Source organism: Arachis stenosperma, chromosome 3 (genome assembly GCF_014773155.1).
Source record: "Arachis stenosperma cultivar V10309 chromosome 3, arast.V10309.gnm1.PFL2, whole genome shotgun sequence".
NCBI lineage: Eukaryota > Viridiplantae > Streptophyta > Magnoliopsida > Fabales > Fabaceae > Arachis > Arachis stenosperma.
In genome coordinates, this window is record NC_080379.1 from 172,478,790 (window position 1) to 172,503,128 (window position 24,339).

At 33.2% G+C, this 24,339-nt stretch overlaps 4 protein-coding genes across 4 annotated transcripts; 2 read left to right on the forward strand and 2 right to left on the reverse strand.

Moving 5' to 3' along the window:
• Positions 1–349: 349 nt before the first annotated feature.
• LOC130970514 (cold-regulated 413 inner membrane protein 1, chloroplastic-like) lies at positions 350–2,651 on the forward strand. Its single transcript, XM_057896627.1, has 6 exons — positions 350–702; positions 793–927; positions 1,026–1,121; positions 1,344–1,408; positions 2,105–2,174; positions 2,262–2,651. The coding sequence occupies exons 1-6, from the start codon at positions 527–529 to the stop codon at positions 2,422–2,424; spliced, it is 705 nt and encodes a 234-aa protein (XP_057752610.1). The 5' UTR covers positions 350–526; the 3' UTR covers positions 2,425–2,651.
• A 382-nt stretch (positions 2,652–3,033) lies between these two features.
• Positions 3,034–5,421, reverse strand: LOC130970513 (PLASMODESMATA CALLOSE-BINDING PROTEIN 3-like). Its single transcript, XM_057896626.1, has 4 exons — positions 5,300–5,421; positions 4,513–4,998; positions 3,869–3,908; positions 3,034–3,768 (listed from the first exon to the last, which is right to left on the reverse strand). The coding sequence occupies exons 1-4, from the start codon at positions 5,355–5,357 to the stop codon at positions 3,528–3,530; spliced, it is 825 nt and encodes a 274-aa protein (XP_057752609.1). The 5' UTR covers positions 5,358–5,421; the 3' UTR covers positions 3,034–3,527.
• A 1,693-nt stretch (positions 5,422–7,114) lies between these two features.
• LOC130969153 (carboxyl-terminal-processing peptidase 1, chloroplastic) lies at positions 7,115–11,833 on the reverse strand. The gene is given in 13 exon segments (XM_057894766.1): positions 7,115–7,705; positions 7,800–7,929; positions 8,060–8,122; positions 8,237–8,275; positions 8,567–8,650; positions 8,922–8,966; positions 9,359–9,435; positions 9,696–9,864; positions 9,962–10,066; positions 10,351–10,488; positions 10,916–11,035; positions 11,451–11,500; positions 11,503–11,833. Coding segments are annotated over 13 exon segments (1,164 nt in total). The 5' UTR covers positions 11,591–11,833; the 3' UTR covers positions 7,115–7,649.
• Positions 11,834–13,176: 1,343 nt separating this feature from the next.
• LOC130969504 (uncharacterized) lies at positions 13,177–16,818 on the forward strand. The gene is made up of 12 exons (XM_057895256.1): positions 13,177–13,430; positions 13,533–13,632; positions 13,729–13,837; positions 14,349–14,437; positions 14,660–14,716; positions 14,803–14,911; positions 15,004–15,105; positions 15,246–15,310; positions 15,765–15,868; positions 15,947–16,011; positions 16,157–16,211; positions 16,313–16,818. The coding sequence occupies exons 1-12, from the start codon at positions 13,373–13,375 to the stop codon at positions 16,471–16,473; spliced, it is 1,074 nt and encodes a 357-aa protein (XP_057751239.1). The 5' UTR covers positions 13,177–13,372; the 3' UTR covers positions 16,474–16,818.
• The last annotated feature ends 7,521 nt before the right edge of the window (positions 16,819–24,339 follow it).

Sequence of the window (24,339 nt, forward strand, 5' to 3'; positions counted from 1 at the left end):
TTAAATTATAATTTTGCCATTTAAACTAATTAATAATTATTATATACTTCTTATGATAATTATATTAGCACTAAAATAATTGAGTCTTCACCAAAAAAATATTCAAAAATTATTATAATGTCTGAAACTCAATCTAAAAACTATTATAATAAAATTAAAATTTCAAAAAATAAATCAAATAATCTCGTAAATCTCAAAAATTATTCGAAAATTTACTCATTTAATCATCAAATTAGTCTATAATCAATTAATAGTTGAGGTGATCCCAAGTATCTCTCTCATCATCGCATCTTTATCTTATGCACACGTTAACGGCTGAAATCGACCAACAACTATTACTAATTATTAATCAGTAATCACCGATTACTACAGTAAGAAGCAGAATTAGAAAGTGTCCTTAATTAACTCGGCAGTTAGCTCAACTACTCCTCCGCTTCACACACTGCAGTTTCCTCGCCTGAGAATCCCGGAATTAGAACAGAACAAACAAATCTAGTTAATCAACCATTACCAAAAAGGAAAAGAGATGTTTTCTTCTTCAGCAGTTTCTCTCTCTTCATCTGCAACAACTTTCTCTCTCTACAATACCAAAAGGATCGTGAGCACTGCTGGCAGCAGGGCTTCATGCCTCCCTATATCTTCTTCTCCTCCACTCTCTCTCTCATCGTCGCTCTCCCTCTCCCATGCCTTCAATCCCCTCAGGTAGGTCACTAACTAACTCCATTACTTCTCCCTTCCAAAACGACCTCGTTTCGCATCTGATTTTATTTATTTATTTATTTAACTATGCAGCTTAAGGTCTTTGATCGCTCAACGTGATGAAAGGATCGCCAAGTCGAGGAGCAGAGTCCGAGGTGTTAATGTTGTTTGCTCTGCCGTTCCTCTCACCTTTCGCGATTTGCGGTGGATCTCCACCGTTTCTTCTGTGTACGTACTTCCATTTTCATCTGCATATATTTAATTCAATTTCATGTTAAATGATGGAAATTTAAGGTGTGGATGATGGATTTTTAGAATTTTCACAGGGTTTTGATACTGGCAAGGGGCACCCCTGTGCATAAATCATTCCTTGTTCCATTGTTTGCTTTGCAAGCACCTGCTGCTGTCATTGCCTGGATCAAGTATGTCTAATTATTTTTTATTTTGTGGCCTCAACATATGCTTAGAATTGGTTTTCCTCTGTTTGTTCAACAAAATTTGTGGAATCTTATTAATTATTCATTTATTCTATTTGTATTATTTGTATACCAAGAGTTTTAGATTATTACTCTCTGTATCAACTGTGTTATTGTCTACATTTTTTATTTCATCAAGATGTTTTACACAATTTGGATATACGACAGAGGTACATATGGTGTGTGGTTGGCATTTGTAGCACTTTTGGTTCGACTCTTCTTCTATATTCCTGGTATGTGCTCCTATCCACCCACACTTGGACACGTAAATGAAATATAGGAAATCTAGAAAGAGTAAGAGTAAACTTTTTTTTTAATCGATAATTATTGCAATGTTTTAAAGCAGAAGCACTTACATAAGTACATAGACACCATCACACCATCCACCGGTAGATCTGCAGATATATCTGGCTCATATTGGATTGACCTCAATAAAAGCTCAAAGGAGTAAATCCAGTGGGGGTAAAACCCCTAATTAGTGAATTGTATTACTGACTTCAAGAACACTATTTTTGGAAATAGATATAGCCAGTGGCGGAACTTGAAGAATTTTTTTTTTTTTTTGTGTGGGGGGAGGGAAAATTTTTACGTTGACATTATATAAGCTATATTTTCTCCTTCTTGAAGGTTAGTATTCTTCTTAATGAAGAAAATGAGTGTTGAACCTCTTGACAATCAATTGAAAGTTCAACTGTGCTAATTGTTTTCTTTGCTAAATACTACTACTCATTTAATAAAAAAAATTTTTTTGGGGGGGATTGCCCAAGCTAAGCTCCGCCACTGGGTATAGCCATTATTTTTGGAACCTTTGGATGGGCTTAATATCTTATTTTTGCTGTAAATAATGCAAATAATTCCTGTTTATTTTGTTCTTCACACTTTCAAAAACTAATTGAATAAAGAATTTTCTGCTGGATCTTTTTTTCAAGGTGAACTTGAGTTGCCATTTCTAGCACTTCTCTTGGTCATCCTTTCCCCTTATGAGGTCATGAGATTTAGGTAAGCAAATCCATCCTTTTGGGTTTTGAGTTCATCAAGTCATTGCCTCTTCTTCATAAAACGATTCAATGTTGTTGTCTTTGTCAGGGACACAAAAGAAGGTGCTATCATTTCATTATTGATTGCAGTGTATTTGGCTTACCAGCATTTCTCAAGAACAAGTTTACAGAAATCACTTGATCAAGGTTCAATTGTTGCCACCATAGCTGTTGTTTGTATCACTATTGCATCTTTGTTGCTTCTGATCTGAGTTGCTTTAGAATGATGTAAACTCATAATATGTTGTACATAATAATGCCTGTCAGTGGTGATCATTGTGTAATATATCATATCTGGATTCTGTACTTTTTCCACTAATTATTGCTGATTCAAATAAAGAGGTTAGGTTTGTTTTGTGATAGAAATTGGCATTCAGAGAATGATTTTATTTACATATCATTGTAGAAGCTAGTTTTATTCTTAGATTGCTATGAACCTATCATAACGCGGTTCTCTATTTTACCCAAGTTGTCTCTACTGCATTTTTATAGATTGCTAGAACATATATGAAAATGCTGCTCCTGATATTTTGTTTTATTCTAATATGGTTCACCAAATATCAAAGCATTGTGTTAGAAAGTGATGGTACTATTCTTCGTTTTTTACGGGTGTGTTTGTTTGCACTTCTGGCTACCATGACTGAGATTACTGTATCACGATTCCACCTCAAAAGAATGGTTCCTTGAAAATTGAAAAGTGTAGGAAGTTTTCAATTTACGCATTTTAGTAGAATTCCTTACTAGTGTTACCTAGCCAAATTAAGTTGCTTGCTATCCCATTGCACCAAACTTCAGAAGTTATTTCGAATGGTTAGGCAGCTTTTTGTGTAATCTACCACTATTTTGGTTAGCCAAAATGAAGCCTGCATGCTGACATAGTTAAATATATGTGTGTGCGTGACTGCATGTGGTGGATAAGGTATATTTTTGTTAATTACATGTGGAGCTTCGCTCGCATAATTAAGACTAACCTGTTTTAGCCTAACCAATATATTTTCAGAAGTGAAGTAATGTATTTATTTCACTAAATTAAATGGCATGCTAGCTGATATTAGTTACAGGGATTCTCTATGGAAGAGAAAACTAATACTGCAGAAAAACTTCCTACGAAGACCTATAAATCTTTTTGGCTCTACTGTATTTCTGGGGATTTATGATCAACTAACAGCCATACATAGATGAAAGGTAATAATGGTACTAATTACTTTAAGGGAAATACTTGTTGACTTGGAGTCCTTGAAATTTCGCAAAAACTGCTGGAAGACAGTGAAATTCCAGCTTATCACTTAAAGAATGGCTGGATCTTGTTTGCTTTCTAAATAAAATTTGCTAATTGAAGTGGTACAAGGAGACTGCATGCGACCAACAGCAGCAAGGAAGAAAAGGCAGTTGTGGCTGCATTGGGGCTTTCTGTTGGTTCTGAACCATAGACTGATGATCCACCTGGCATTGTCATATCTGGTGGAGTTGGGGTCATAGTAGTTGCTGGACTTGGTGGACTTTCATATGTTGCTGGTGGCGGGATGACATCCGTTGGTGGTGGTGGCGTGCTTGTGCTACATTGATAATATTAACATATTAATACTCACAGGATTGCATACTGATATTATTCATCATAGGGTGTGAATAAGAGGTATAGGTGCTGTAAATCCATACCTTGTTGAAGTGGGTGATGCCCAGTGGCAGTTCCCAGTACCTGCAATGATATTAGATATTATTTTCTGTTTTTAATTTAGAGAAGCACATATAATAGGCATGATAAATCAGGAGTTATTGGCCTTCTAGTCCAAACAAAAAACAGTGACTAATTGAACTCTACAATCCTTGGACAGGAACTCAGAAAGCTAACTAGATTGCTGAAACTTTTAGGACATTAAACCATCACCAAAAAGGACTGAATAGACAGCAGGTGGGGGATTGAGCAGCTACTGAAAGAAGGGAACTTATTGTCCATAATTCTTAGGAATGACTTAGCTTGATTCCTTCAAGCTATGCACCACATAGCAAGGTAAAGGCATATTTGAGATAGAAACAGGATTACGGGGTAATCAAACTAGAATAATTCGTTTATTTTTTCTGTTTTGGTCCCTAAACTACATCTTGATCGTCCTAGAAAATTTTTGAAAAATATTCATTTTTCACAAAGACCCAGTAGATATGATACATTGGCAATACCACATAACCTTTAAGATTTTGGAATTTGTGTTATTTTATTTTAGGTTTTTGTTGTGATCCCAAGAAGAAAAGGAGAACGAAGTAACTAAGATTTGAGTTTGCTTGGAACTTGATGAAGTTCTTACTTGGATCATTGTTTGATAATGTTGCTGTTCCTCCAAAGTCACAGCTGGTAGGTACAGGATTCTTCTGGAAATATTGATTGAAAGCATAAGAAGCATGGTCACGGACAGTGTTTGGTTCATAACAGGAAGCTCCTGGTTGAATTGCTGAGCAGTCTGCACCTCCATAACCACAAGCGTAGTCAAGGGCAACCTGTAGAGTAGTGTCTGAGGCCCCTTGTTTAGCAACACACCATTGCCCACCTGATGATGACGTAGGAGTGGTAGTTGGGGTTGTAGGATTTGTGTTTGTGGTTGGGGTTGTAGGATTTGTGTTTGTGGTTGGGGTTGTAGGATTTGTGTTTGGGGTTGTGGGGTTTTGCCCTGTGGTGTCTGGTGCTTGATATGTTGGGTTTGTCGAAGGATTTGGATTTTCTGTCCCTGGAGTTGTAGGATTGACTATAGGAACATCATCCAGTTGTGTACCTAAACCATAGGATATTCTTAAACCTGAAAAGAGAAATCAACAAAAGATCATATTAGACTCTTCAATAAGTCAAATGAAAAGAAGTTGATGAAACTTAACCAGTCAACCCATATCATGGATCAATATATGTGAATCATGAACTCAAATTTCTTCTTGTTGAATGCATAGGGTGCATGACTATGATCTCAGAATTGAAAACTGCCATTATTAACACTTGACGATGAACTAAATCATATTTCCAATTGATGATGGCTTCCATTTTTTATGTCTCAGTAATAAATTGGTTTTGCTATATATGTGCACAAGAGAGATTAGTAATGTTACCTGAGCTGAATATAAGGCAGATGGAGAATAATGCCAGGTGCAAACTTCTAGTTCCCATTCCTGAAGGTTGGCGCTCTCTGATTGGATTGCAGATATTTTCTTCTTAATTTTGGAGGAATGTTTACGAGCAAAGATTTATTAAACAAGGTAATCACCTTAGATGTTCCTGTGCAGAAGAATTTTTTTTCTTTTAATCTACATCTATATATTATAATATAAGAAAAACCTGAAGAATCATAGCTTTCTTGGATCAAAGAGAGAAGAAAGAATATAGGCAAACTTGAGAAAGGAGGCATTGGATAGTTGAAATAAACAAGCAAGAGAAGGTGCAAAAAAGAGATTAACAAAAAAAAGGGTGCAAGGCAAAGTTGGAAAAGGCAAAAGGGTGATCTGTTTGAGATTAAACTTGATGCTTGAGGAGCTGCAATCTATTAATATAATTAATATGACGGTGATATATGTGCAAGGTTCTTTCTCTTTTTGTGAAACTCTTTTCCTACTGTTTTATGGGACTGGAACAAAAGCTAAAGCCTATACCCTCTGATTTTGTTGCCTTTCAGGGTTTGTGATGAAGAATGTTGTCTCCTTTCAATTCTTGTTATCCTACACCTCTAAGACACAAGCCTTTTTTTCCTCTCCGATTTGAATAAGTAGCTCCTCTGAAATGTTTTCTACGATTCCTTTCCTCAGTAACTCGAGTTATCTGATTGCAGCCTTGTCCAACAAGAATTTGGGTTGTTCATGTCATTCTTAAGCTACCTTGTCCCAATGTTCTAAGCAGTCTACAGCAAAACTCAATTGCCTTATTCTTCTATTAATAATATTGGCCAAAAAAAATAATACAATAAATAAAATAATAAAAAAGGAAAACACTTGTGGAAAAGTGTAATGGATTATCTGGAGTTTAGTGGCAGAGAGATACTTCTTTCTTTTATTAATTTATTTATTTTTATTTAATGCAAGGATTATGCTGCAAGTAGAGACATAAAAAAAAGGTTAGGCCTCCTATATAGTAGTTATGTAATGGAAATCTTTAACAATAATAATATAAGATGTACCTACCTTAAGTTTTGAATTTGTAAATATTATTCGACAATTAGTTGCACAAGTTATATGCATCAAAAGAAAGATTATTCAGCAGATCATTTGTGAACTAGGAGAAAAAATGTTTAGGTGATTAGCTATGACTAAGAGTTCATATTATATGACATCTTAGTTTTACGGGTCATGAATAAATAGTAAGTAAAATACAGTAAAGCTATACAACAAACAGATGATAAGAGATTTGCCTTGTAAACATGTAAAGTTCTACATTATGATATATGAACAAGCGATGACAGGAAAATTGGCATCATGCTTTTCGCAACATAAAATCAATAATATGTCAGTCATGGGCCTCATTCAGCACACAACATCTTGGAAGAACATAATAATACGTTCAAGAAAAATATTACCTGTACTTACGGTGGAGGAATGATTCGAAATTGGTTTTTAGATTCAGCTCTCTTATATATTTTGTTCCTGTTAGTTTTTGGCTATTTGTAGTCATCCCCATTACTGAATCTTAATAGTAATTCTGATCACAACTGAATCACAAATTATGTCATTTAAATGAAAAAGGTCAATTAATATGAAATCATGCGAAGGTTTAAACACTTTTATCCATCAATTCAATTCTTTTAGTCTAATAATCCAATAATATACTTTAAATTCATACTTTTAAACACTGATGACCAATTGATGGTCAAAAACAATAAATTCTGACAACCTCTTAGTATTCCTCTTTAGAAAAAAAAAAAAAAAAACATTAATGCATCGAAAAATGCAAAACCGTAACAACTTATTATAACCAATATGAATAATACAACCAGTTTATGGATATGATAATACAACATAACCAATTTGAAGAAAGGGGAGAAAATATACACCAAGGGAAAGATGAATGGTTAATTTGATATAGTTTGGGTTTCCTATGTTAGTAAGTATAAGTTAGTTCGGTTCTGCACTGATACAATTTTGCTTGCTTCCTGAGTTCACTCCTCACCCCCATATCCATTATTCAACAAGGTTCAAGAAATATAATTGAGGTTCATCTTGATTGACACACTTACAAATGTTCAATAATCAAAGACCAATCCCTCACCAATGAATCCTGGTTGTTGGAACAGCTTTATGTCGATTGCCATTGTGATCAAGAAGATTATGCAGACCGTTTGGACATTCCATCTATTATTAATGTTGAGAGCAAGTAATGTTCATGGTATCTTCCAGCAAGTAGATTCTTCAAAAATAGCAATCGAAGCAATAAAACCTGATTGAGTGTTTGCAACAGAATACAAAGAAACCTGTATTATCCTTGGTGATGAATACTACATTGCGAAAGATGTCGGTTGACGTCATCCCAAGCTGCAATTATGGGTTTAAGATCATGAAAGCCATATTATTATATCACCATTTGGTTATGAAGGGGAGAAAAATTGTAAAAGAGAAAATGTTCTACCTGGAAGTTTCTGGAAGTCAGGCTCTATGCCATTGCCATTTATGTCCATGTGATTCGGTGTTACATATTTACCAACAGTGATTACCACACCAGATCCATCTTGAAGCTCAAATACAGACTGGATTAAGCCCTATTGAAAGCAATGTGATTTTTTGTTTAGAATAGACGCATTCAAATGGACATTGAGACTCTCAAAACCAAAAGGCAGAGCGAAAATGTAGACTTCTACATTTTCAGGGGTTGTGAGCAAATTCATAAACCTTGCCAAACGTGCGTTTTCCAACAAGAACAGCTTTACAATTATCATGAAGTGCAGAAGCAACCTGAATAAGCATCACCATGTACAGTATCATAAGTAAGAGTTAAAAAACAGTTAAAAATGGCAGTTTGTGAGTGTGTCTGCGAAAAAATAAATTGTAAGATATTGAGGTCCTCACTATTTCACTCGCACTAGCAGTTCTGTCATTTACTAAAACCTGCAAGGATTAGAACCAAGAGCCTTGTCATGTGGTCCACAGTAAGAGAATTTTAATAATTAATTACAAGTAATTACCATTCAAAAAGGAACTATTTTTTAATGATTGTTTTTACAAAAGAAAGCCATCTCGTGTTAGATTTTTTAATGCTGTATTCTAATTAATATCATATTACTACCAAAGTTCATGAGACAGGCAGCTAGAAACCAATGAAAAGCAGCAATTGAAGAGTGCTTATATTTGGTAGTAGTTAGTTTAATGATAAAAATGAACAGATGGAGAAACATTTACAATAACAGGAGCTTGAACCAAAGGAGAAGTATCTGTAACAATAACTTCTTGGAACTGTGGATCTCTCCCGACGGTGTAGATGACCTGCCATGAAGTCATTATAAAAGGACAAGTAGGTGTTAAGCAATGAACGGCAAAAGTATCACCAAGCATCCTACATTACGTACGGTCTGAGGAAGGGCCCAAAGGGTCTAATGTAGACAGCCTAACCTGATGCAAGCATCAGTGGCTGATTCCACGATTTGAACCTGCGACCAAGAGGTCACATGGAAACAACTAAAGTACTACATAATCAGAGCAGATTTACCCTTAAATCAGAGCCATGTATTGAGCAACAAGCAGAAAACAAACTTACCGTGTCTCCTTCGCTGAGGAAAAGCTTTGCAATTTCAATTCCAGCCTAAATAAGTTAAAAAGAAGCAACAAAATTAGATCATTTCAAAACCAAAGTAAATTGCACTCAATATGGAAATAATTTATGAAAATAAGTTTTATTTTGTCACAGCATTTCCTGCAATTCACAAATGCCAACAGGCAAATATGTACTGATCATTGATCAAGTAAATGAAAATAAATTCTACAAGTCCTCAAAGAAACAAAAAACTGAAAGCTAGCTGTTATGCTCCAAGTCAGTTTTCAAGTTCTTCATATAATTTACCTTAAACACGTCAAATTCAAAAAGAAAAGAGGAGAAGAGAAAAAGATAGAATTTCATTTCTCATATAACATACGATTAGGATGAAATATTTATCCCAACGAATCACCAAAAGGGGTATATCATGGAAAAGCAACCTGTACTAGCCCACCAAGATTGTCTCTAAGGTCCAATATGAAATATGATGCACCCATGCCTTGAAGTCGCTTCATTGCTGCAAAATTCATAATTTAAGTCATAAAAGGACAGTAAATAACTATTTGGATATCCATACAAGTGAATATAAGGATCCAAAGCAGTTGCCATTAACACAAGTTAAATACATAAAATAAAAGAAACAAGGTACCAATATTTGGTTGGTTCAAGTGGTTTCACACTTCCTTTATTTTATTTTCTTTTTGAGCAAGACTTCAAGTTCAAATTTTGTTAGTCTGAACCAGAAAAAAAAAAGTTGCATAAAAAAGTAACCCTGACCAATAACTAAATCTTTTCTGGCCAATGCATTGAACTCTTTGAGGCGTATGTACCCAACAGGAGTAGCACCACCATCCATTTGTTCCAGCCGATAAAAGACTGGTGTACGAGCAACAAGTTGCCGCTGGACTTCTACTAATTCAACAGGACCACAGTTGCCATGCCTTACCTGAGAATAGTAGTACCAGAATCAAACCTGGACAACATCAAACCTACAGAAAAGACTAGAGTAGGTTCCAAACTAACTTGGAATCAGAATCCAAAACCTGAATAGTGACAGAAGTGCCATTAGGACCTTGCAATATGGACGATGCTTCAAATGCTGATTTTCCCTTTAACTCCATGTTGTTGACAGCCAATACTTCATCCCCCTAGCCAAGCAACCGAAAGAATAGAAAACATGTTTTATGAACAGTAGTTCTTAATACATATGCCACTCAACAATTCCAAGAGAGACAATAAATCAGGAAAGAGTTTATGCCAATAAATGTCAAAGATGGGACAATAGGTTGTTCTAATGCCCAAAAGAACAAATCAAATTGTTGATCAAGACAGCAATTCTGTCCAGTGCTATACCATGTTGCAATTGTAACACATAACAAGCATGTTTTCAAAATCGATATTAAGAGTTACTTTCTAGAGTTGTCTTTGTTACCTGTCTTACACCAGCAGAATAAGCAGGGCCATCCAATATGATTCCAAGCACTTTCAGTCTGGGTTCTCCATTTTCATCAGGAATTTCCCTAAGGTTTATTCCAATACCAGTCATGTCATACCTCGCCATCTTGGAGAACTTTTAACAGTGAAAAGAAATCCAAATGCCATTAAGTAAGAAATGTGAGAAGCACAACGTTATAAGCTAGTAGTCTGTATATTATATCATTATACAGAAGCAAAGCAAAGAAAAACTATGAAATCGTCAGATTGATGATGCAAGAATCCAACTACTTGAGAGATAATAATTTGGATTCTGTAGAAATTATGAAATATATACATATTGCACAGGTGTGTGTAAGTCTGCATTTGTATGTATTTATATATGCTGATATGCATGTATGTATGTTTCTTATGTACATCCCTTTTTTGAATTAGATCATGTAGGGATAGTAAAGCAAGCATCAGCGAGCAATTCAAGCCATGTGGCTGGTACCTCAAGACATCTCATGACACAAAGAAAAACCTCCAATGAACAAGACCATGAAGTTCCTAGAATCAATTACCTCCTCAGGGGAAAGAAACCGCGTATAAGGATCACCCAAGCTGGCAAGCATTCGCTTGATTATCTGGTGTGCCTTTGATCTTGTCTGAATGGAATTACTCAAGAGATCCTCCCTTTTCATCTGGAAACAAGAAATGCTATTAATATAAACACAAAACCATCAATATAACACACTGGCATCATAATAACAGTGAATTAACATTGAAAATACCCACTTTTGGAGTCTATACTAATTGTGGAGCACATAATCTTCAAAATTTTCTTTTTTATCTCTCACCTTGATTTTCTTTTTTCTTTGACTTTTTTCCTTATGCACGTTGTCCAAATGACAAGATTCACATTAACAAGATTGTTTAACATTAACACATAATAAAGAAGCAAACTTGGGTTAGAAAACGTAAAGGGTGTAAACAAAAAAATACCAGCCATCAAGGTTCATCACTGTGGTCTAATGTCTATGGAAAAAACGGAAAAAAGCCAAAAAGCTGCAAACTTTTGAAGTGGGGTGGGTGTGATTCTGTGATGCAAGTTAATACCTGCCAAGCATCCTGCGACCAACGGTGGCGACCAGCATCAAGAAAGCTGTCATTGACAATCTGCCAAGCTTCTTGAACAAGCCCTTCATTGGTGACAACCTCAGGAAGCAGCTCCTCTTGTCGTGGCTCAACAACATCATCACGGCATGTTTGAAGGGAACGTGGTGGAGGTTCAAGAAGTGCAGAAGTGGCGGCAGAAGAAGAAGGAAGAGGAAAAGGCAAGGAGAAGAACAAGCCAAAGGATAGGGCACCAGAGATAGCTCCAATGAGTGTGCTCTGGACCCAGTTACTGCTGCAGCAAAGGATTCTTGGATTTGCGGTTGGGATCGGAAGTTGAGGCCTTGATAGAGAAGAAGAAGAAGAAGAAGAAGAAGAAGAAGGTCTTGAAGAGGGAGTTGGGAGTTTCAGGAAAACACAACAGGAACTCATCTTTTTGGAACTGTGTTACACACTTGAGAGTAAGGTGTTGTTTATCACTCACTCTGCTACATCACACATCATCAATTTTTGATAATGTTAACAAAACCCATTTATCTGATATGTCTTTAATTGTCCAGTGAACTACCAACTTGGTCTTGGTCCTGTCCATTCCTTAGAATGATAATCTGTTCATGACATAACGCGGTTTGTGCGAATATTTTTCTATTAACTCTCAACCAAAAATAGGACATGTCAAATTTAGAAACGGACAAAACTTAATTGTCCATAAATTTAAATTATTAAGAATTTATTAAATATATAATATAATATATTTTTTAAATTTTTTATTTATTATATTAATATTTTTTTAATAAATTATTAAATATATAGTATAATAAATATAAATTAATTAATAAATTATTTAAATTTAAAATATCATTTATTTTTAGAGACAATTAGATTTTTATTTATTTCTAAACCTGATATGTGAACATTTTTCATCCAAAATTGACAGAAATTGTATTATGTCATAAAAGTAGAAGATAAATCATTTTTATTCTGAAAAATCATGTTGTCATTTTAAGAAATAGACAAGAACCAATTGGTAATTCGTTTTTAATGGTTTATTTATAGATTTTCAAGTCTGATATAAAATATAGTATAAAAAAATTTCAAATGTACCTAAAACACCAGTATTTCAATAATTTTAACCGTTGATTTTAATTAATATATATTATATATTTTTTATAATTGAAATTAATAGTTAAAATTATTAAAATACTGGTGTACTTAATACACTTAAAATTTTTCATATAATATATAATATAAGAAAGAATTTTAAATATATCAAGAACACCGGTATTTTAATTGTTTTAACTGTTAATCTAAATCATAAAAAATATATATAATATATATTAATTGAAATCAACGGTTAAAATAATTAAAACACGATATTCCCGGTACATTTGAAAGTTTTCCTATAGTATATACAATACAACCTACCTCCATAGCCTAATGCCACTCATGGCTTTTTCCCCCTTCTAATCAAAATAGTATTATTAGAATGCCATTAATTATCCCTTTCCCCTCACCGTAACTAAAAAAACTTAAAATTTGTTAGAAGTAACTAAAATGATTTGATTAAAAAAATTATTTCTAATTATCTTTAAAATAATATTGGTTATGTTTTTTTTCCTATATATCAAAAGAGGATAAAATTAAGTGATTGGATTATTGAAATATTTTTTGAAAAATATAACCTTTCTTTATCCAGCTGTATTCTGTACATATTAGTGTATTCCATTGAACTTGCTTATCGCACTCACCCAAACTCAGTCCCTCGTCATTTCTCATAAGAAACTTATAAGAGGGACAGTAAACCTGAGTTTCTTGATTTTGGGTTTATTTAAAAATCAATTTTTTTTCATTCTTTCGTTGAATTTCGGTGGGTCAGTATTTATCTAAAGTTTTCAACTTCGATTTTGTTGACGTTGCTAAAGCTGATGTCAGTTCCTCTCTTCAACATTGCTCCCAATCTTGCTGTTTCAAGACTATGCTTAGGTGCGTGCAAACTTATCCACCATTTCAGCAAGTTAGAGATTCTTTGAATTCAGTTCAATTCAGCTGAAAGAAAAATCCCATTTTGTTTTTTAATTCTCCCAGGAACGATGACTTTTGGGGAGCAGAACACACTGTCTCAGTCATTTCGCCTTCTTGACGAAGCCTTTGATGGCGGCATCAACTTCTTTGACTCAGCAGAAATGTACCACCTTTCCTTTCTCAACTACTCATGTTATCTTGTGATTTAATTAAATATCTAATTCAAGATTTTATTTTTATTTTTTGGTTGCCATTGTAGGTATCCGGTGCCTCAGCGGGCTGAGACTCAGGGTAGGAGTGAGGAATATCTTGGCCGGTGGATTAGAGAAAGAAAAATCCCCAGGGATCGTGTTGTAATTGCAACAAAGGTTGTGTATTTGTGATTATGTTAAGCTTAAGTCTCATGTTTTTTGTATGTTTGTGATTATGTTATGCAACAAAGATTGATTCCATACTTTTGGGGGCCTGCTCATTAATCTTGTTAAACATGGAATTTCATTATTAGCATGTGAACTTTCTTCATACTGAGTGAAGATATGTGACTTTTCCTTTGAAGGTAAGGTGGCTACTTTGTGAGGATGATAACTAAGATTTGAATACATGCTGTATTAAGCAATTTAATCAAACCATCTGACAGCTCTCAGTTATCATCTTCACATGAATCCTTACGGGAAGATGTGAGTAGGCACCAATTGTTAAAGGCCTCGACACATGGATGTCAATATAAACAAGCATGTTGCTGCTTCTTTTCTTCTTTTCTGAGTAAAAACTTTGTTACTTTCAGTTACATATACATTGTGTGATCTGATGAATTCTTTTTGTTCAACTTAAATTATCTTATCATTGTTGTTTATAATGTCTACCTTTAATTTTGTACAGGTTGCTGGACCATCTGGGCAGATGACATGGATTAGAGGCGGTCCAAAATGTTTGGATGCCAGCAATATTATTGAAGCCATTGATAATAGGTTGATTGCTCTCTTTCTGAATTCACGGTTTTGTTTGGTCTAGACACTGGAATTTGTAGGTACTTAGGAATAGTTGTTTATCTTCCAATGGAATTCTTTAACTGAATGAATAGTGATCATTGTAAAGTTGATGCTATATTACATTCTGTTTGAAAGGGATTGCATCTCATGATCCTTTGTCTGGAACTATATTCTAACAAAATTTTGATTTGATTTATGCAGTTTGTTACGCATGCAAATGGATTATATTGATCTTTATCAAGTTCATTGGCCTGATCGGTTTGTATGCTTATGTTAGCTCATACGTATTTTGGCCTGATCGATATATGTATATATATTCTCTAATTGATACATTGACATTGTAGGTATGTTCCAATGTTTGGAGAAACTGAGTATGACCCAGTTCGTCAATACCCTTCAATTGGTATAGATGAACAACTTGAAGCTCTCGGAAGAGCTGTCAAAGCTGGGAAGGTAATTGGTGTTATCAATCTAGTACAAATTTCAATCTTTCAATAAATAATTACCGAATCATGACTAATAAAATGTGTTGAACTTCTTTGCAGATCAGATATGTTGGTCTTAGTAATGAAACTCCATATGGCATGATGAAGTTTATTCAGGTTGCTGAAAAAGATACTTGCTACCCAAAGATAGTAACTCTGCAGGTTTTTTTTTTTCCTCCCTACCATTCAATTCATCCTCGTAGTTGTTGCTTTATTTCCATCATGGATCCCTTGCCCTCAGCTCTGCAAATCCCTCCATGGAAATTTACTTCTTGTTCTGATATTCTTCTGTTTAGTGACAGAATTCATATAACCTGCTATGTAGAACTTTTGATTCTGCATTGGCTGAGTGCTGCCATCAGGAGAGGTATCCTACTGTAATTAATCTATAATTTTGATATTACTTGATTTACTTTAGGTTAATTGTTATGCACTAATAATGTCATCCAATTAGATACTTGTGTTTGTAAAACTTTCAAGTTAAAAGGAGTCAAATATTTTTTTGCCAATGTGACGATATATTATAGGAAGAATTTCAAGTGTACCAGGCACCACCGGTGTTCCAGTAATTTTAACCGTTCATCTCAATTATAAAAAATATATATAATATATATTAATTAAAATCCACGGTTAAGATTACTTGAACACCGGTGTTCCAGGTACATTTGAAGCACTGGAAAGCTCCATTTTCTGAGCAGTAAAAGCTTAGTGCATAAAAATTTCTAACTCTTAACATCTGTACTATGATAAACTAATCCAAAACTAATCTCGTTAGATTTTAGCAAATGCCTCATTGTTGGAGATTTCATTTATTTTTTTAGAATAAGCTTGTTGGCCTACAGTCCCCTGGCAATGGGTATCCTTACAGGGAAATATTTTTCCCCTGGTGGTGGTCCGACAGATGCTCGGTTGAATCTTTTTAAAGGTTAATCGATATTCGAACATTTTTACAGACGTTGATGATGACTTGAAGGGAATCTTACATTGTTGTTGTCATTGACAGGGAAATATTCAGAAGGAGAATCCAGATACAACTTGTCCAATAAAATTATAAAGGCTGCGGCTGCGGTAACTAGATTGTGTTTGAACTTGATTTTCCATATATATATATATATATATATATATATGTTGAAGTGTGAACTAATCAATAATTTTAGAATCTCTTGTTTCTGACTTAGTTCTATATAATCTCTATATCTTTCCCACTTTGCAGGAGCACCTTACCATTGCAAAAACTTATGGTCTTCATCCTGTTTCTCTAGCAATAGGTTTGATAAGATTATAACTCCTTATGTGCAAATCCTAAACCCTTAACCCTCTTGCTCTTTGATTTTTCATTATATCTGCTACTCTTTATGTTCCGTCGCAGCCTTTGTTTTGCGGCATCCACTCGTCGCCAGTGCTGTTTTCGGGGCAACTAAATCCTGGCAACTCCAGGAGGTGCTTAATGCATGCAAGGTTGAGCTCACATCTGGTGTAATTGAAGAAATTAACAACATTCATTCAAGGCTTCCCAATCCATGTCCCTGATTAAAAAAAAATGCATACAATAGGTTATAAGCTGGTTGTTACTATTACATCATTATAAAATTGGAAGAATATCAAATGTACCAAGAACACCAGTGTTCGAGTAGTATAAATCGATGATCTTAATTATAAAAAAATATATATAATATATATTAATTGAAATCAATGATTAAAATCATTGGAACATTGGTATTCCGGGTACATGTTAAAATTTTCCTATAAAATTGATCAAGCATGCGAAGTTAATGAAAATTGAAATTTAATAAACTTTTAATAAACGAGCAGAGTAGCAGATCTTACAGAATATTTGTTGGTTGAACGTTATCTAGCAATATAGTTGGGGCTGTATTAATGACATTTTAAATAAAAGAAAATAGAATTTGTCTCATAATTTTTAAGAAAGTTATATTCTGTCTTTCATTGTAAACCTTTTGGATGTGAATGGATTTGATTTTAAAATCAAATTTTTTGTTTTAAAATTGATAAAAAAAATAGAAATTAAATTGATTTGCAAATCTATGAGATTTACATTATAATTAAATTTAAATTTGTTGATCGAAGAATTTTGATCGATTGAATCTACAAGGACGTTGACTCGAGGGATAGGAGATCGATTTGTCATGGCTTGTTGAAAAATAAGGTCAACAAATTAAGTATTAAGATGGATGGTGAATTGTGCAAGGGAAGTTATTTGATTATACATTTGGCCGGAGCAGATATTTTTAAACTTTTCAAGGGATGACACTTGGTAATATAAGATTGGTCGACTTGTTCTATAAATTAAGAAGGTTTGGAAGTGGCAAAGGATTGGAATTTTTCATTAGAAAATATTCTCGCACACTTACGTCCCAACGACTTTTTGAGGCTGCCAAGAGTTTATTCTCTATAAGATTCTTTTCATATCTTTACCTTTTTTTTAAATTTTTTGTAATTTTCTTTCTTGCAATTTACTTTTCCTTTGCAAAGTCTTTTCTTTTATTCTTTTAAATTATGCGTTGTCTTTTTAAATTCAAAGTCCTTCAATTATGTTGGAGGCATTTATTGCTTTTTTTAATTTGAAGTCATTTATTCTGTTTTCTATAATTTAGAATTTAAGTAATTCAATTCCAGTTTACATTCTGAGTTTTTCTCTCTTTTACTTGTTCAAAATGGAGTCTTTGGTGCAATTTCTGGTATCCATAAAAAATGAGTAGATTTTGCTCCTAGATCATAGATATCGAACCAAATAAGATTTACTTAAAATCTGCATAATAAATTGGCATGTCCAGTGGGACAATTTTTATAAAATTGTGTCAAAGATTTTTATTCTGGGCTTATTTTAGTACATGCAACTTCGAAGTAGAAGAATTATTAATATGGCTGAAGAAACTTCAAATAATAATGTTCCTGTTGTTGTGGAACAAACTTTTGCAAGTTTGACATCACATGCAAATGGAGTCATTCAAAATTCTGTTTCTGGAAAAAAATATTGCAATTAATAATGCAACCGTTGGAGATAATGTGCAAGGTTCTGAAAATCGGACCAGATCGATTGAACCAATCGGGTTAACTGGGAATCGGTCATCTGGTTAGTCCGGTTGATTTCCAGAACCGTCCTACAAAAAACCGGCGAAAATTTGGTTGAATTGATAGTTAACCGGTTAACCAGCAGAATCGACTAGGTTTTTAAAGGTATCGGTTTTTTATTGTTGGTTCGAAACGGCGTCGTTTTGACCTAAAAAAAAAAAAGAAAACCCATTACTGAACCCACATAGCTGACCCAAGTCACCCAATCCCTTTTGCGAAGAGCTCCCCTCACCACACCTCAACCCTAATTTCTTCTTCCAATCTTCCTCCAACTCCAATGAAGGCCACCGTCCTTACCACAATCAACGCGGGATCGGAGCTGCTGTCGCCGGGTAGAAGGAACTCACCATCGCGGATCGAAGCTACTGTCAACGGCGTCGTCGTCTGGTCATCTGAACTCCAAAGCTTCCGTGGTCAACTATTCGTAGATGTTTGGTGGTCTGGTCGTTGGAAGCTTCTCTGTTAAGGTTAAGGTTAGGAAATGCATTAATGATTTGGTTCCAACCAACATTGCTGTTAAAGGGTTAGTTATCCTTAAAGTTCAAGTTAGTTCTTCAATACAAACAACTGTCTTCGTGGTGGTAACTTCAAAGGCAAGTTATAATACTTTGTTGGGTCAATATTGCATTCATGGTGTCGGAGCGATACCTTTGACAATGCACCAGAAACTCCTCCTTTGGACTAGTGAGGAGAAGACTGAAGTGGTAGAGGCTAATGATAGTCTTTATATTGAGCTAATGCTTGTTGACTTCTAAGGTTATAATAACAAGCTGAAACCTTTAGATGTTGACAGAAATTTGACTTTTGCTAATTGTGAAGGCTGTTTCTTGACTAAGGAAGGTCTCAACATAAAGTTCAAGCTTCTGATACCAGAGTATACCCCCTCGTCTGGGAGTAAGTTTATATTTAAAAAAAAATAATAATTCGACAACTTATATACTCGAGATGACTAATGAAGAAGATGGTGTCGAATTATTTATTATCTTTAAAAATTATGTGAATAGTATTTTCTTCTACAGTATGTTTTTTCTTTTTTAGTAATGATTCTTCTGATTAAGTCGAACCAAGTAGGAATTTCAATTAAAAAAAGTGTACTTCAATTCCTAATAGTAATTTATCTTCTATAGCATGTACTTTTCCTTTTAAGAGTAGTGTTGGAAAAATTGTCAGTCATTCAAATGTTGATGTATCTCAGAATTTTTGTATTGTAAAAGATCCAATAGTTGTTTTGGATGATAATTTTAATAAAGTTGATGTTTCCTCAAGTGATTCAATAAATTTATCGTTTAATTGTATTATGACCTCGAACTTTTAGGTTTCTAAAAAACTTCAGTTGATGATGATCATATCGACAAAGGATTTGAATCACAAGATCCGCTTGATGAAATCGACTTAGGAATCGATGGTGCTATAAGGCCTACTTATATTGGCAAAAACATTAATGAGGAATCCAGAACAACATTGATTAAACTATTGACTGAATACAAAGATTGTTTTGTTTGGGACTATGAGATGAGATGCTTGGTCTTGATCGATCAGCATCGATTGCCACTAAAGCCATTCTCTCGACTAGTGAAATAAGCTCCTCGCCGTTTTGCTTCTAAAATAAATTTAAAAATAAAGGAGGAGATCGAGCGATTAATTAAGGCTAAGTTCATTCGAACGGCTCGATATGCTCATTGGGTCTCAAATATTGTTCATGTAATAAAAAAAGAATGGAAAACTGGGTGTTTATATTGGTTTTCGAGATTAATATAATACAACTCTTAAAGATGAGTATTTCATGTCCGTAGCGAATATGTTAATCGATTCTGTGGCTGATGATGAAATTTTAAGTTTTATGGATGGATATTCCACTTATAATCAAATATTTATTGCTGAAGATGACCCTACAAGAAATTCGGTCGAATACCATCAAATTTACCAAAAAAATCTGCCGGTAAATAATTAATCTGACGGTATAAACTTCGTTGTTAATTATTTACTGGCGAATTTTTTCGTCCACTGCTAATTACTGTTGGAAAATTTTCGCTAGTAGTTTTTATTGTCAGATTTTTTTCCGTAAATCCAATGGTAATATATTATTAATTAATTCTTAAATTAATAACTATCGGCAGATTTTACCGACAGTAAACTTAAATTTTAAATTTTTTAAAAAATTGTTTAAAAATTAATATATAATTTTAAATATTTAAATTCAATAATTTATAAACTAATAAATCGAAAAATACAATACTAATTAACTCAGAAAATATTAACTCAAATAATAATAAATTTAGAAAATTAACAACAATAAACAATAAGTAAATAATTAACTTAGAAGATAAACAAGTTAAGATTAACTCAGACAATTAACAACAATCAACTAATTAACTCAAAAAATAATTAACTTAGATAATAATAAACTTAAAAAATTAACAACAATAAACAATAAATCATTAATGAACTCAGAAAATAAACAAATTAAGATTAATTCAAACAATTAACAACAATCAACTAATTAACTCAGATAATAATAAACTTAAAAAATTAACAACAATAAATAATAAGCCAATAATTACCTAAAAAAATAAACAAATTATTATTAACTCGGATATTTAACAATATTGGAACAAAAATCAAAACAATACAGTTGAAGATCTTACACTGGCAGATTCAAACAACAATCAACTAATTAGAACAATGCAGATATTAAATACATAATCATTAAAATAGAATTAAAAAAAATTCTAAATCAAAACAGAATTAAAAAACCCTAAATCTAGACTAATAAATGAACAAAATCTGGAAAACAGTTAAATCTCTAATTAAGGCTGCACACGGATCGAATCGGATATGGCCGAAATCTAAATTCGATCTGCACTGATCTCATTGGATCAAATATATGCACTTTTTGTTCTCTGATCTGACCCGCACATTTGCGGATAGGATCGGATCAAAATTCGTATATATTCGTAAAAATAAAAATATTTTTAATTTTAAAAGAATCAACAAAATAAAAAATAGAAACTATAATCTTAAATCCCTAATTTGGCATCCATGGTTACACTAAAATATATCAATTACAGCATACACAACAATAACAAATGTATACATTTCAAAAATTAAAATCACATTTGTTTTAACAATGGAAACAAAAACAGAATCAGATAAAAAAAACAAGCATAAACAGATCTGTATTTCAAAAATCAAAGATCAACAAAAAATATTTAGAACCCTAATTGCGTAGAAGCAAATCTGCATTGGAGAAGCACAAGCAGAAAAAAGAAACTGCAAAAAGAGGATGCAACACCGAGCGACGAAGAGCAGCGATGAGCGGGTGAGGCATAGAGGTGAGTGCGCGATTGAGGAGCAATGGTGAGCAGAGATGACGACCGCGCCAATGAAGGAGACGAGATGACGACGGAGGTGACGGAGGTGAATAACGGTGATGGATGAAGTGAACGGTAGTGATGGATAACAGGGAATGGGACTGGGTCTGGGTGAGAGAGGAGAGGGAGAGCAGCACCGTTTACTTGAGTGTCTGGGTTAAGGAATTAAGGTTTCCATTTCTTAACTATAGTATTTATACTATGGGTGCGGATCCGCGGATATGCAGATCGGATCCGCGAATATCATGGCAATATCCGCTATCTGATCCTATCAGAGTGCGGATCGGATGCGGATAAATACGACGGATATGCGAATATTATCCGATTCATGTGCAACCCTATCTCTAATACAAACCTCCTAATTGCAAATTTTCTAATACATAACAAATTAAAATCAGATAAATTAGGATTTAGGGTTTAATTACCCAAAACTAATTATTGAGTTACCTGTAGACAATGGCAATGCAGAAGACTTTACTGGCGTGGTGGCAGCACAGACGACAAAGTAGTGGCGGCAGTGACCAAGCGGCAGGGGATGCATTAGTTTTTTTTTTAAATAAATTGAAAAAAAATAATAGGAAGAAGGAGGAGGACAACACACTTGGAGGCAGCTGTGGCGGTAGCAACAGTAGCGAGAGCGACGAAAACGGTGGCAATTGAGGGACCAACGCGACGCAAGGAGTCCACACATTTTTTGAACTTGTTGGTGGTGGTAGATGCTGGTGGAAGGGCTGCCGGAGATGGTTTGTGGGAGAAGAGAGGTTCAAAAATGAGGGGGAGAGGGTTCGCGATTCGAATTTAAGGCAAAATTACTGTCGGATTTACCGGCGGGTAAATTCCACAGTAATGATCTCGCCAATTTTTCTTTTTTTCCTCCAATTATTACCGGTGAATTTATTGTCGGAAAACCAAATCTGACGGTAATTTTTTTACCGGACGAATTTTTTGCCAAATCTGCCGGTAAATCCGCCTCTAATGTTCAACACTAATTCCGACAGTAAATCCGACGATATTCAGCATTTTTTTTTTGTAGTGTGATGTGTCGAAAAAGTCTTTCGATGTCCTGGTGCCTTAGGTATTTATGAATGTTGTCGAGGTTGAACCCCGGAAATTGATTTTCAATGGATTAAAGCATAAAGATGATACTGGTGTTGGCATTCTGATCATATCCTTGAAAGGAGTCCCCTCGAAATTTTGTTTGAATCAAAATATCCACATTCAAATAACGTGGTTGAGTATGAGGCCTTGATATTAGGATTAAAAATATTGATTGACAAGGGCCATTAGATATTCAAATTTTAAGAGATTCTCAGTTAGTTTTAAAGCAATTATCAAAAGAATTTAAGTGTACAAGTGAGATACTGCAAAAATATTTATCAACAACATGGGAATTGTTGGTGTCGTTCCGCAAAGTATCATTAATACATATATCTTATATGCATTTAATCTATACTTTATTATATATATACATATGAAATAGTAATATATGATTATATATATATATATATATATATATATATATATATATATATATTAATGATCTTAATTATTTAAAATTTTATATTTATTTTTTATATATAATTTTGATGTAGGATATAAATAAAAAATTTATAATTTATTGATAGATAAATAATATATAAAATTGATCTTTTTAAATATTTTTTAAAATATATAAGTTATAATTTATTTGTATAGAATTATAGATTATATTCCTATTATTTGAGCCAACTGGTGAGTTTTCGATGAGTCGGAGTTTGAGTTCAAGAAATAGGCTCAATTGTTAAGGCAAACTCAATTTTTGTGAACCGAACTTGAGTTTGGTCTAGCTCAACTTAACTCGACTCATTTACAGTTCTAATCTTATTAGAAAGAGCAAATTAAACAAAAGAATTATAAGGTACAAAAGAATGATAAAGTACTAAAAGTATTTAAAAAAATTATATAAAAATATACTAAAAAAATAAATATATTTTAAAAAAATAACACTATAATTTAATATTATATATTTTAATAATTATCTATTTAAAAATAATTTTAATTGATATTGTGCAAATAATATTATTTTATCAAAATTAATTTTAATATAAAATTATCATACATAAATTATATTGATACAAACTTATTTTTATCTAAAATTAATTCTATAGATTATATTTATTAAATTTTAATTTGATAAACGATAATTTAAATAGACAGTTAGTAATTTCATTAATTAGCATCCAATAATTTTTTTGGGAAAAGGGTAAAAATTGGCTTTCTCTCTTGTTTGTATGTGCAAGATTTAGTATTTTAGTTTAATTCATTATAAATTATTTTGTTATAAAAAGAAAGAAAGAAAGATAAATATTACTCCTTATAGCTAAGGATAAATACTCCATCATCAGGTTTGTACTTGTGAGTTGAGACATGATAAAGAGACAAGCTAAGTGATTAGTTAATACTTTGGAGATATTGTTGGACAAAGGATAGATCATGGATAAATACAACATCTTCAAGGACATTTTCGAATTTGTACAATGTTCTGTTTTCACAAAAGAACTGGAAAACTAGAATCAGTAACACCAATAAGATTTAACCACATCACCTTTGAACATATTCTTCTCAATCAAAATAACAATGACTACTATAAAAAGTTAAATCCTAAAAGGATCTAATCTTAATCCCCAATAAAAGTTCTCCTCCCATTATCATAAAGTAGTGAATTACAGTGGAAGAAATTCTTTTTTAAACATTACATATTATTCCTATTTTAATATTAGAATTTTATTTTTCTATCGTTAGGTTATATTTTCTCAAGAAATTTTTTTATTGTGAAAATATCACAAAAGTAGTCATAATATAAAAATATATTTAGTTAACATATATGTTAGAATTATCAATTATGAAATTATATATAAATATAAAAAATTAAATTTTAATGTATTATTTATAT

What these genes read in the sequence shown, in the direction of transcription:
- LOC130969504 (XM_057895256.1), top strand. Translation starts at nt 13,373, where the DNA reads ATGTCAGTTCCTCTCTTCAACATTGCTCCCAATCTTGCTGTTTCAAGA. An exon ending in GTGTTGTAATTGCAACAAAG is followed by an intron (nt 13,838 to 14,348) that starts GTTGTGTATTTG and finishes AATTTTGTACAG; the next exon opens with GTTGCTGGACCATCTGGGCA. An exon ending in TTATAAAGGCTGCGGCTGCG is followed by an intron (nt 16,012 to 16,156) that starts GTAACTAGATTG and finishes CCCACTTTGCAG; the next exon opens with GAGCACCTTACCATTGCAAA.
- LOC130970513 (XM_057896626.1), bottom strand. Translation starts at nt 5,357, where the DNA reads ATGGGAACTAGAAGTTTGCACCTGGCATTATTCTCCATCTGCCTTATA. An exon ending in ATTATCAAACAATGATCCAA is followed by an intron (nt 3,909 to 4,512) that starts GTAAGAACTTCA and finishes ATATCATTGCAG; the next exon opens with GTACTGGGAACTGCCACTGG. An exon ending in GCATCACCCACTTCAACAAG is followed by an intron (nt 3,769 to 3,868) that starts GTATGGATTTAC and finishes TTATCAATGTAG; the next exon opens with CACAAGCACGCCACCACCAC.
- LOC130970514 (XM_057896627.1), top strand. Translation starts at nt 527, where the DNA reads ATGTTTTCTTCTTCAGCAGTTTCTCTCTCTTCATCTGCAACAACTTTC. An exon ending in CATGCCTTCAATCCCCTCAG is followed by an intron (nt 703 to 792) that starts GTAGGTCACTAA and finishes TTAACTATGCAG; the next exon opens with CTTAAGGTCTTTGATCGCTC. An exon ending in ATCTCCACCGTTTCTTCTGT is followed by an intron (nt 928 to 1,025) that starts GTACGTACTTCC and finishes GAATTTTCACAG; the next exon opens with GGTTTTGATACTGGCAAGGG.